This window comes from Podarcis vaucheri (assembly GCF_965113315.1).
Source record: "Podarcis vaucheri genome assembly, chromosome: 12".
NCBI lineage: Eukaryota > Metazoa > Chordata > Lepidosauria > Squamata > Lacertidae > Podarcis > Podarcis vaucheri.
This window is the reverse complement of record NC_138750.1, coordinates 46,654,664-46,667,290: the sequence shown is the minus strand read 5'-3', so window position 1 is coordinate 46,667,290 and position 12,627 is coordinate 46,654,664. Positions and strand designations below refer to the sequence as shown.

Genomic DNA, 12,627 nt, shown 5'->3' with positions numbered 1-12,627 from the left:
AGTTCATTTCCTCAACAGCATGAAGTGGCACATAAGTGGATTGATATTAAAACCATGGAAACTGGAAGGGGGGGTGGATTCAGAAAGCCAAAAATGCCAAGACATGAAAGATGCAGTAGCTGGTTTGTCAAATTACTATGCAGAGCACAATTAAATATAATATTCAGTTGGGTGAAGACAAGAATGGCTATGATCCATTCCTGACTAGAGGGCCCTCATGGTGAATAGGCCTAGTAAGGTGAGTAGTGCATACCTAAAGACTGTGTTCAATGAATTTGACCACCCTATCAACCAATATGTGGATCATGCCATGTGACCAGTTGTGCTCCACCATGCCACTATGTATACAAACACCAACTTACAAAGTATACATGCTTATATGCATGTTCAGCTGTCACCCAGAGCATGATCCATTGTCAACAGCCAAGCTCAACCATTGTTTTTTGCTCTAATCCTTCAGAAAGGAATGGACACCTGCAGGATTTACCTTGAGCATTTTGCAAACTATAATGCTCACCTAGAGAATTGAATAGATACACTGACAAGGTCAGATAAGGTGTTCAGGAGTTACTACAAGACATATTTTCGAAAGTGCTGACGAAACGCCAATCAATACAGGAGACAATGGCAGAGGTGTCAGTTGCTATGCAGATAACAAATTAATGTATGATCCAATCAGAATAGATTATCATCTAGTGGTTGCTAGTGTTGGATAGTATAAATAAACACGTAAAGAGAGATTGGGACGCAGGTGGCACTGTGGGTTAAACCACAGAGCCTAGGACTTGCCGATCAGAAGGTTGGCGGTTCAAATCCCCACAACGGGGTGAGCTCCTGCCAACCTAGCAGTTCGAAAGCACATCAAAGTGCAAGTAGATAAATAGGTACTGCTCTGGCGGGAAGGTAAACGGCGTTTCCGTGCGCTGCTCTGGTTCGCCAGAAGCAGCTTAGTCATGTTAGCCACATGACCTGGAAGCTGTACACCGGCTCCCTCGGCCAGTAAAGCGAGATGAGTGCCGCAACCCCAGAGTCGGTCACAACTGGACCTAATGGTCAGGGGTCCCTTTACCTTTAAAGAGAGATTATTAGTTTCTGTAGTGAAGTAGCTATTCCCAGTCTCCTTTGAGATCTAGGTTTGCAAATGTCAGATGTTGCAGGAATTACAACATTGGCCAATATGGAGATGGTGGCTTGTATCCGTTTCATTCACTGATCTTAAGGAGCTGCTTCAGTTTGTAGTCCGTAAGCAAGTATGGGTCCTGTGAGGACGTTGTGTGTTTGTACTCCCTCTGCTAGACCTGTTATGTGTCTTATGACTACCTGGCCAATCTGCTTCTTATTTTATTTATTTTAGTAAGATTTGTAGACTGCTTAATCACTAAGTTCTGAGGATATATGGAAAAACGTGTGTGTGTGTGTGTGTGTGTGTGTGTGTGTGTGAGAGAGAGAGAGAGAGAGAGAGAGAGAGAAATATATATTGTCATGTGCAGCTGCCAGTTTGTATCTGTCTAAGTTGGTGTTTATATGCATACTTTCACTGTATTGTCTAGAAAATAAACCTGCTGCATGGAATGGTCCTGACCAAAGATTTATGGTGTGGAAATTTCCCCCCACCCCAAATCCCTTCTCATGATATTTGTATATTCATCCACTTATGCAATCACTTGATGAATTCGATGACCTTTTTATGGTGCCACAGTACTCTTCATTGTGGAAAGCTGATAACATGCCGTGAGTGATAAAATTTGATACGTAGCAACTCTCACTGAAGCACAAGTTACTAGTAGCAAGATACCTGCTCTTTAGAAAATCAAAACAGGATACCATTTAATCAGTAATGGGATACATATAAACAGCATTATTTTCGTATTTAATCAGCAGTTGTGGGAGTGGATCATGTAAGGAACTATATTCTAGAATCTGAGAACATTTTATAAATGCTCGCTTGTGGGTAGCATATAATAAAGTGCCATCCCCATTTTATTTGTATGATGTATGAATTCTCAGAAGGGTTAATATTTCTGTAAGTAAGGGAGTTCCATGAACCTTGTAGTCCTGCAGAGATATTGTTAAATGAAGGCAAAGAAAATTCGTTTGTCCACCTTGCCTCCTGTTAATTGTTATAATCATATGTCTCAAGCATTTCTAACCAAGCCTTTTATGGCTTTCTTTTAAGTAGAAGAAATTTTAATGTATGCAAATACATATTGCTTTTAGAAGAGCCAGCGGGGCTTTAAAAACTCAGATCACTGCATTCAGACATGTGTGGCAACTTGTCTCTGCTAGTTGTGTATGCTAGCATGTGAATAACATTGTTTTTGGCTGTGACATGGAAATGACTGACATAACGCATGATGGTTACTAGGTTTGTTGTCGGGCGTTATTTTGTGCCATCGAGATAGTCTGCATAACATTGCTTATGTGCATGAAGAATGATGTTTCCAGTGACCTCTAACTTTAAAGAGAATATAAACAGTGGATGCATGTGGGATGTGGGCACTAACAGGGCTAACCGTTATACATTTACCTTTTAACAGTAGCTGACGAGACTAAGCTCAGTACAATGGATGACCAGAAAACAGGTAAGAATTGACTGTAGGGTGGTTGCCATAGAAACCTTGGTCAAAGCAGCTTACCACAATTACATAGCTGCCAATCACAGTGCATGGGAAAAATAATATTTCAATAGTTGCATGACTTTTTCTATTGTCACAAATAATTCAGATTATATGGAATATCCTAACGAATGTTCAGTATCATAGAAAAATAACAAGCGTGCAAAAATTACATGTAGATGAGTGAGTCTAGGAACTCAGTCCTCAAAATGTAGTTGTTAAAAGACAATATTATTCCCTAGAGCTTTTCAACAATACGTTCTTAGGGCTACAGACTCAATAGAGGAAAATGCCGTTAGAAATCCTTGGTATTTATCTACAGGCGCTGATAATGCCAGACTTTGAAATTTGCTTTTAACTGCAAAGTTCCATCATCTTGGGTTATGTGCCTAAATGGAACTTTTGTCTTTGCAACAAGTAGGCAATCGCATAATGTGGAGGTGCAGTTTCATACTGTCCATATACTCTCCTAGTTGGATATTAGAACAAAAGACTCAAATAAAGAGATTCATGTGCTATAAGGCAAGCACTGCAGGCCTTTTGCTTTTTTCTGTAATGGTCATGATGCCAGCTTCCAAAGAATGAATTTATTACCAATTAAAATAATGCACTAGCTGCAATTATGAGCCTTTATAATTTATTAATGCAAGTTAGCTTTTGACCTTTGGAATGTTGTTTTAATTAGGGTAGATCTAGAGGACACGGTAACATTCCACACACAAAAACAGTAACATTACTTAGCTCTAATTAGGGACAATTCACCTTTTAGTCCTGAAAATATTACTTATTTCTAGCATGACTCATTGAATAGGGTGGCCCATGTACACTGATTATTAATTTTTCTATAGATAATTGGCTCTCTGTTTAATCACATCGTGAAACATAAACAGTCAACTGGAAAGCTAGATTTAAAAGAACTGGTGGGATGGTAGCATTTGTAAAACAACTGGAGTAGCTTGTAGATCTTAATAAGCGAGAAGGCACAGCCTTGCAATAACTTGCATGCATACATTACATGCTGAGATTAGTCTCGTTAAGTGACATTTATCAATGCATGCAAAGTTTAGATGTGCTTCATTTTATATGACTGGTTGAGCTCTAAAGAGCTAGATTGATATTATTCAGCCCTGTGACTATTGCCTGAGCTGACAGGCATGAGTCAAAATGATGTGATGAAAGGGTAATTTAACAAAAAAATGAAATTTAGTTTTCTTACTTTTCGATCCTACACATTTTTGCTGCATTTATGCCTGCAAAGCGGTTACAATGGCCCTGTTAATAGTTTAATATTCTAGTTTTATGACATTGAGCTTGTTTGTACATCTACCTTGAACACTTAACATGCCTGAACAGCAAGTTTCTCTTTATAATTCATATCTTACAACACAGACTCCTGGGGTTTGTTTTGTTGTTGTTGTTTACCCACTGTGCTCACAAAACAAACAAACCCACCCACACATCCATGAGTTCTTACCAGCTTTTCTTTGTTTTGGCCTAGATTCACATTTTCACATCCCTCCAGTCTCATCTATTTTAAATCACCCAAAAGAAACAGATTGATCAAACATTTGATCAAATCCTTCTTGATTTCCCCTGGTTTTGTATACTATCCTCTTACTTTGAGCAAGTCAAATCAGGTCCAAACCCCTTGGGTTCAGGATGTTAGCATTCTTTGAATAAGTCTTTGGCACAACCTGTTATAAGTGACCTGACCACTAAAAGGACACCTAATTTCTGGAATTATTTGTAAAAATGCAAAGCGTTCCATGTGGCAGCCTCCATTAACAGCCATGAAAACACACTTGGATTACAGGGCAATGACCCTTAGCCACAAACCATCTGAGCCAACCAAAATAAATATTTGGTTTTTTTACTTAATGCAGAGCAGATTTTTCATATAACCTGTAGTTTTCAGGTTATGAAAAACTGAGAAGTTGAATGAATCCATGTTACCAGTTCAGACAAAAAAACACACCTTAGGTTATTAAAGGTAAATGTTTAATATGTGTGGTAAAACTGATACATATTCACTGAAATATATAAACTTCAAAACAGTGGAACATATGTACGTTGGCAGAATTAACTGGAACATCTTTAAAACTACACGTTGTGTTGGCCTCAAATGGAAAGTAAGATTCTCACTAGGACAGAATCTACTATAATAGTTTTTTAAAAATTATTTTTCTTTATTCAGTTCACTTGGTTTGCCTCATCATTGTCAGTGTTTACAGTTTGTTCCAAAGGTCAGAAGTCTATTCAGTAGCAATTGAGCATGGCTCATTTATTCAACCTTAGCATACAGTAACTATGATGGGCTATTTCCATATTCACCTTGTCATAATGCTAACAATAGCTCTCTGGGAACAAAAAGCCTTATTCAAACACACTATGTTCATTATAGCCATTCATCAGTGGGGGAGTTTTAATGATCTTTTCCAGTAATGGATGTAATTGCAGTTCTGGGTTTTAGGGTCTTGTCCCCCCCTGACAGGTCAAAATACTACCCCTTTATTATGTGGACTTATTCACTTATCAACACTGACTATCTAGTTTCACTGAAATTATTGGGACTGTACCAGTGAAATAGTGAAAAAAAGCTCAGATATCAAGAATCTGAAACGTTTGTTCCCAAACGTCTGCTTGTTGCACTGATAAAATGTCCTTACGATGCTAATAAGACACCATAGCTAAAAATGATCTGTGATTAATGCTTGTATAAATGCACTCAAGTCATTAACCTCAGAAGAACTGCATAGCTGGCCATAGCCAATTCTTAAGACTCCAGGGCTGATATGCTGATTTTGGTCAACTGGTGAGACATGTAGTTTTCCACATCTGCACAAATTCCCCTTAAACCCTCTACCTGGGTTACATCCATCTGACTGTTGTTGATCCCAGCTAGGCTGAACATGAGGAAGCATCTAAACACCATTTTGAAATACCTGTTTAACTGGAGTTTTGGAGCGCTTTGATTTAGTTTAACTGTGTTGAGCAATAGGCACATCTAATCTTGAACCTGAATAAAGGGGCACTTTTCTGTCCACTCCATCTGTTGGCCCACTGGTTTTCCTACGGCGAACCACAGTTAGTAAGCCAAGAACAAAGCTTATGAAAAGGACTACCATCTCCGGTTCAGACATAACTCTAAGCCAGGGATCAAGGTTTGTTTTCTCCAGTGGTAGCAGAAAGGACAAAGTGGCCCAGATCAGCACATTCATAGTGATTGTTGTGAAAACAAGGCCATTATCTCAAAGCAATGTTGGCAGTTCAGAAAACTCTATTAAAATAGGAATTCAACCTGATTCTCTCAGTTTTAGCATTGTGATTATTATAAAGTGCACTCAACATTATGAATTATTGTTATTTGAGCCAGAACATTGTAGCTACGGATAACATTATTCACATTAATTATATGTTATGCATTTTATGCTCATATAATTGGCAACATCATCACTATTAAGCATTCTCTAATTCAGTAATATATTTCAGAAGAAAAGAATGAGCCTGTGCTAACCTATTCAGATGAGGCATTGAATTAAAAAGGGACCTTTGTAATCAGGGATACAAAGTGAAACGGTGAATGTATGTGTTGTGAATTTCGAGAAGAAATGGTTGAAAGGCTGAATTTGACTCTGTTAGAGTATTCTGAACCATTGCAAGACTTGTGAACAATCTGTATGACTCCTGTCTGCTTCAGTGGGTTTTGTCTTGGGAGGCATTTCCCAGGGGATTGTGCTCCTTTTCAAAAGCCCCTTAAGATGCAATCACATTCAATTTACTAGGGGAAAAAGTCCCAATCCTGAAAAAAGTTAGTCATCTTTTGAATCCCATTGAAACCAATGGCTTAACTTACAACACAATGTTATATTTGTCTGTGAAAGAGTAAGCCCACTTGACTTTAATTAGACTTATTTCCAACAAGAGTATACAGGATTGCAGCCTTAGTTTTGTCTTCAACCAAGCCCTGAGTTTTGAGAACCCTTTCCTTGCAGTGAAGGTACCAGTGAAACTGAACTGTTAACACAGCTTTTATCATCGTGGTACATGTTCTGCTTATGTAGGGTTATTTCAGTCTTTCAGCGTCTGCAAACTGTCCACAGTTATGTTGATGGCCACCCAAGTTCAATAAATATCCTTACCATTTCTGCAATCCATTATTAGTTTTACAGTACTCTGGGAACATTAGGTCATATCCCATCACGCTTTTCCTTTGGGATAGTGCAACTTACATAAATATTGTTCTCACAGTGAGCCGTACTGGGTAGCAGGAAATGGGGCCTTTTCTTCAGGGTCCCTTATGAGCATAAATGGGTACGTAATGTAACTACTGTTTACAAAAGGAGCATGGAGCCACTTGGTAATTAGAAAAAGATTGATGTGCATTTCATTTAAAATATATATTGAAATGCTGAAACTGAGGGAACTTAAAGTTGCCACATAATAGGATAATGTTTTTACTCCCATTGGTTTAAGGAATAAATCTATTCAGCAGCTGCTTTATTCATGACTGCTTATCCTTTGCACTTTCAAAAAGTTCACCAACTTTTTTTGTGTCGCTGTCTCTCAGATTGAATTTGTGTAGACTTAAACGTTGAAAAATAAACCACTCATCAAACTAAATATGAGGGTTATATAACTGCAGTTAGCTGTATAGTTTTATATAACGATAGCTACGTTGATGTAAAATACAGGGTAGTTACCTACAGTGAAGCTTTCTCTTAACACATTGACATATGAAATAGTCCTCTGGAAAAAATAATAATGTGCAATCTTCACACCAGACATTTCTTTACAAGCATAGGCTAAGGATTGTTTATGCAGCTGGGAAGAACTGAACCTTCCTTTTCCTTTCTTGCTCATCCCACCAGCTGTCCTTTCCCTCCAGTTATACCCAGGTCTCTTCCCTTTCAAAAAATGGGAGACCTGTGGGATGGGAGTTATTTGGAGGAGGTGTGAATTCATTGTATTTATACTGATCTGTGACTCCACAGACACGTAGCTGTTTCCAAACAACTATTGGAACTGCTACATCAGCTCCCTCATGCTCTGAATGCAGCGGTGAGCATGACTTAAGAATTGTATTGGGTTCCCTATAGGCAGTGAACTCCATTATAGCTGTTTCCCTGTTCTGTCATTCAACAGTGAGTAATCCCTTAGTAAACTGCCTTGCAAGGCGGTGGAGCAGATGCAAGTCTGGCTCCATTCTGACTTTGGTTTGCAACTCACCTGCCCCCTCACCTCGGAGCCTTTTCTCCCTGGAACAAATTCTCCCATAAGCCCACCTAAGGACACCAGTATTAACCACATTTGGAGCTCACCAGGATTTCCCTTGATGTGGTATCTGAAACCCACTTCGTTTTAAGATCCTGGTGTAAGGATCATCTAACTGTATAAAAGAGCTTATATCCCAATGATTTCATATGTAACTCGGGAACCTGTAGAAAAACTGCTCCACAATTGCAGAATTGTCTTTGGTGAACATCTGCAAAGGACATGGAATAGCGGAAGCTGCCTTATACAGAGGGAGGCCAGCGTCTCTCTGGGGTTACATGCTATTCCTTATTTCAGCTGCCTTTGGAACTGGGGGTTAGGTTAGCATGGGAAGAATATCAACACACCACAGCATGGTAAAGCTTGTGTTTTAATCTTGTGTTTTATCTTGTGAATTGCCCTTGAGATCTTGTCATGAAGAGTGGTATAAAAATATAAAGAAATAAAGAAATAAAACGGTGACCAATACATTTCCAGCAACACTCTCTAAGTCAGCATTGGTCATGACGGCTGCTACATAGGGAAATTGCACTTGGCTAACCCCCAACCTCAACCAGTTGACCACATGAGGGGGTTCTGCCAGTATTTGCGTTTCAGGAAATGGTTTCACTTACTTAAGTTAGTAGTTTAGTTTAGTTTAGTTTAGGCATAAATAACACTGACATAAAAATATTTCTAGAGAGTGAGTTTCCTTGCTTTGTTTAGAAACAGGGATTACCTTAGCATGGTAATAGCACCAATAATTCCTACAAAGTGTTTCATAGGAAATTTTGATGACAACCATTAATAAACCCAGGAGAAAAATTCAATTAGAATAGCATTTCAAAAGTTACATTTTATTGGACCAATCCCTTAAGTTTTCAGTACAGTAGTTTGTCCATGAAGTTCACGGAAATGATTCATACACATGCTATTCAAAAAATATTTTGTTTATTTTTCACGGAATAGAGTTTTTTTCTTTTAGTTTACTAATGTTGTTGTGAGCTAATATTCTCTTTGCGAGTGTTTGTTGGAGATTATTAGTGCTTTTATCATGCTGGGGTAATCCCTGTTCCTAATCAAGGTTAAAAAATTTACATTACTTGCATTTAGTCCATAATAAGTGTTGACATGAGTTTTAATGTATTATAACCATATTAACTAATATGGGTTAATTAATCCAAAAGAAAAAAAAATCTATGTAGACAAGCTCTTGGGAACAGTGGAATATTTAAGTGCAGGTTATTAAAATTCACTCCATGAAAGAAGCTAGTGAGGCAGAATTTCCCCCAGATACTGTTCTGAGAATGCAGGCTAATTTTAGGTCAATAAAATCTCCTTAATGTTCATTATTTCCAGTATTTGCATAGGATTGTTTTTGCTGTTTTAAAAAACAAAATTAACTGGCTATGCCAATCAAGTATATAGTGCTGACATCTTTGTACTCTATTTTTTAACCAGCTTGGTAATTATTTTATTCTCATTAAAATGGTTGAAATAACAGTGATGACTTTAACTTCCCACCAATTTGAAAAGTGGGATGTTACTAACCTTGTCAAATTCATAGTGTATGACTTGACACGCTCATTGCTCCAACCAACAAATCTGCCTAGAATTCCCTACAGAGTATAGAGATAATGTGAATAATGTTAAGCACATTCCCGTAGACTGTCGCTGTAGATGTGAATAATCAAGTGTGAGGGTCCTCCCTGCTAATCCTAATTATTTTTTTCTTTTTAAAAAAATATTAAGGTTCTCCAACCAGAGATGTAGGCCCCTCATTAGGCCTGAAGAAATCCAGTTCATTAGAAAGTTTGCAGACAGCAGTCGCTGAGGTAACTTTGAATGGTGACATTCCCTTCCACCGTCCACGGCCGCGGATAATCAGAGGGCGAGGGTGCAATGAGAGCTTCAGAGCTGCAATTGACAAATCGTATGATAAACCTGTTGCAGATGAGGATGATGAAGGCATGGAAACCTGTAAGTAAACTCTTCCATGTACACTGCTTTTAAAAATTGCCTTTTAAAGATGTTTTCACTACTGATGGTTCTTTCAGTTAATTCCCCCCCCTTCACCCTCACTGCCCCTTTGATCACACCATGTCTTTTGTTAAGGTAGCTTCCTGTTAAGTTCTCTTTACTCCTGCAAGATTTTTGTTCACCACCTTAAAGCTCCCACCTGCTCTGGCTTTGTCTTCTTTGTGCAAAATTTCCACAGTTCACTTAAAAGCGGTGTAGCCACAAAGTCAATTCACATCGGAAGCCTTCAAGTGAGTTCCTGTTCACTGTGTATAATAGATAATTCAGCCAACATCCTTCCTCCTCCAGCCAACACCTACTCATCTCAAGATTTCTTGCTTTCATTTCTCTTTCTCTCCCAACCGTTTCCCCATGTGCTTGAAAAAGCCTTTTTCTCTGTCTCTGTTTTCTTCTGCCTGACTCGTTCCAAATTCTTCCATCCTTCGTAAAGCCTACTTTCAGCAACAACTTCAACCTTCTTTTACTTGGTGCACTCTGATGTCTTGGTCTTTCTCCCCCACTCCCCATCCCTGCTGCTCCATATCCTGGCTTTTATGTCATGTGCAATCTCTCTCGGATAGAGCACCACCTCTTCTGTATTCCGTATGGTGTGTAGCACATTCTTGACACACTCCCATTACCTTTGCCTCAATTGAAATGGTCGCTTCTGCCTTGATGTCCGTTTGGATCCATGTGAATACCATATAACGAAAGAAGAGCATCGCCCAAAGGGCCAGGCGGGGTATATGGAGGAACAATATGAATGGAAACGTTTATATAAGGACTGCAGCAGTTGCAGGAGCATCTCTGTCTACCTTTGGGTAAAGGGAACATTAACGCTTGACAGTGTTAGCATAATAATGACATCTCTGCAGGCTTGCATCACACTCTAACATGCTATGGATTTTGTGATTTGGTTGGTTTGTTTGCAAGCTCTAAAATACTCGTTGGTCAAAATGAAGATTACTGCAAATTTTAATGTACTTGGACCTCAGCAGAAAAATGTATGTTTATGTAGCCAATATTATACCCTCCAACATTCCTCAGATGAAAATAGAGACATTTCTCACTCCCCACAACTGACCCTCCTCAGCCCCCCATTTTTTGTCTCCCCTCCACAAAGCATTTTGACCAGTAAAAGGGAAAGAGTACCACCACTTCACCAATGGGACCCAGCACACATGCCCTCCTCTGTCCTGATAGTCTTAATCCTGATTTTATTTTATTCTTTGGTAGATTTACAAAAAGAAACACACACAGCAATAAATGAATTTTAAAAAGTGGTGAGATTAGATGCAGACACGCAAAGCATTTTTTAAATAAAAAAAATCAAGATTCCTTGTGTACCGTCTTAACAGCAAGACAACGAGTTAAATAAAAAGGGAAGGGGGCAAACACTTTGGTTCTAAAGTTTAATGAGAGAGAGAGAGAGAGAGAGAGAGGAAATAAGTTGCATTTAGGATGAAAAATTTTAGCATTGGAAGTTCATCCATAAAGTGAAGAAAAATTACGGCTGTTCTTTAATTAGAATATGTAAGGTTGGCAGATCTAATAAAGCATAAAGTTAATGATCAGCTATTACCCACCCTAATGGGCGTTCATTTACATTTTCAGTTCTTTAACCCTAAGAGTGACCCAACATGAGAAGAATGTCATTAACATAAAAGAATCTCTTCAAACGTAACCTGTATAATTATTGAATGGTGCAGCAATGGGCTAGTAAAATGACAGTCCATGCTCAAAAAAAGAGTGAATAGCAAATGAACTTAAATGGGGCAGAATTATATGGAAATTATTAATTTTTTAACCTTAATGTTGTTGTATTTTGAATGTATCCCATTAGGTCCCCCCCACCTATCTAGTTACTTTACCTTTAAACATTAAAAGTTTATGAATGGAAAAGAGCTGGGGAAGCTGAGGTAATTAATTACTTAGCTTGTCGACTGACACAAGGAGTTGGAAAAATGAATCTGCAATCTCAGCTTTTTATGAATGTGTTTACATTTTAAGAAACGCCTGTCATAATGAGCAAATTTGCTCCTACAAGTTCACTGTTCTATTTTATGTTAGTTTTTTCTTTTTTAAAAAGCCTGCTTCTAAAAATATCACATAATTGACTGTAAGGACATTTGAAATATTTCCTTCAGTAGCAACAGCAGAATTAATTCAGCTTCATTTCAAATCTGGCAGTTCAGAGCAACTAAATGCTATCAGTCTTGTCTAATTGACCCAGTGACACAGGGTGGAATCCAGTGGAGGTGCCCCATAGCAGAGGGGGGGGAAGGGTTTTTTTCTGATTCCCTTGGCAGCCCCCTGTGGTACCTTTTGATTTGTTCTGCAGGGTTCCCCAACAACCTAGAGCTGATTTTCAGAGGGTGTGTGTGCTCAGGTCTGCAAGAAAGAAAGCAAAAAACAAACAAACAAAAAACCCTCCCCACCTTTTCCAAGGTCAAAAGCCCTTCTTCTGAGACTGTGGGAACAGTTGGATTTCACCCATAGGAAATGGGGCACAAAGGGGTGGATCACAAGTGTTCCATGTTTAAATTTTTCTCACAGTGGGTCAAGCAGCGTCCATAAGCAGCCCACAAACTGGTCCTGAGTGCATCAGCATTCTTCTCACGTTATTCCCAGCAACTGATATTCAGATGCAAACTAGAGGCAGAATATAGCCACTGTGGCTGGTATCCATGGATTGCATTCCCCTCCAAGCATTTTTCTAACCATCCTTTAAAGCTGTCCAACT

General features: G+C 38.7%; 1 protein-coding gene across 3 annotated transcripts in view; it reads left to right on the top strand.

The window, feature by feature from the left end:
* PARD3 (par-3 family cell polarity regulator) overlaps positions 1-12,627 on the top strand; it is a 551,152-nt gene that overhangs the window by 381,641 nt on the left and 156,884 nt on the right. For 2 of the 3 annotated variants that reach the window (XM_082192160.1, XM_082192158.1), the window contains exons 18-19: positions 2,538-2,582; positions 9,618-9,845. In XM_082192160.1, coding sequence (XP_082048286.1) covers positions 2,538-2,582; positions 9,618-9,845 — 273 coding nt within the window. The remainder of the gene's footprint in view (positions 1-2,537; positions 2,583-9,617; positions 9,846-12,627) is intronic. The other variant, XM_082192159.1, reaches the window with a different exon arrangement.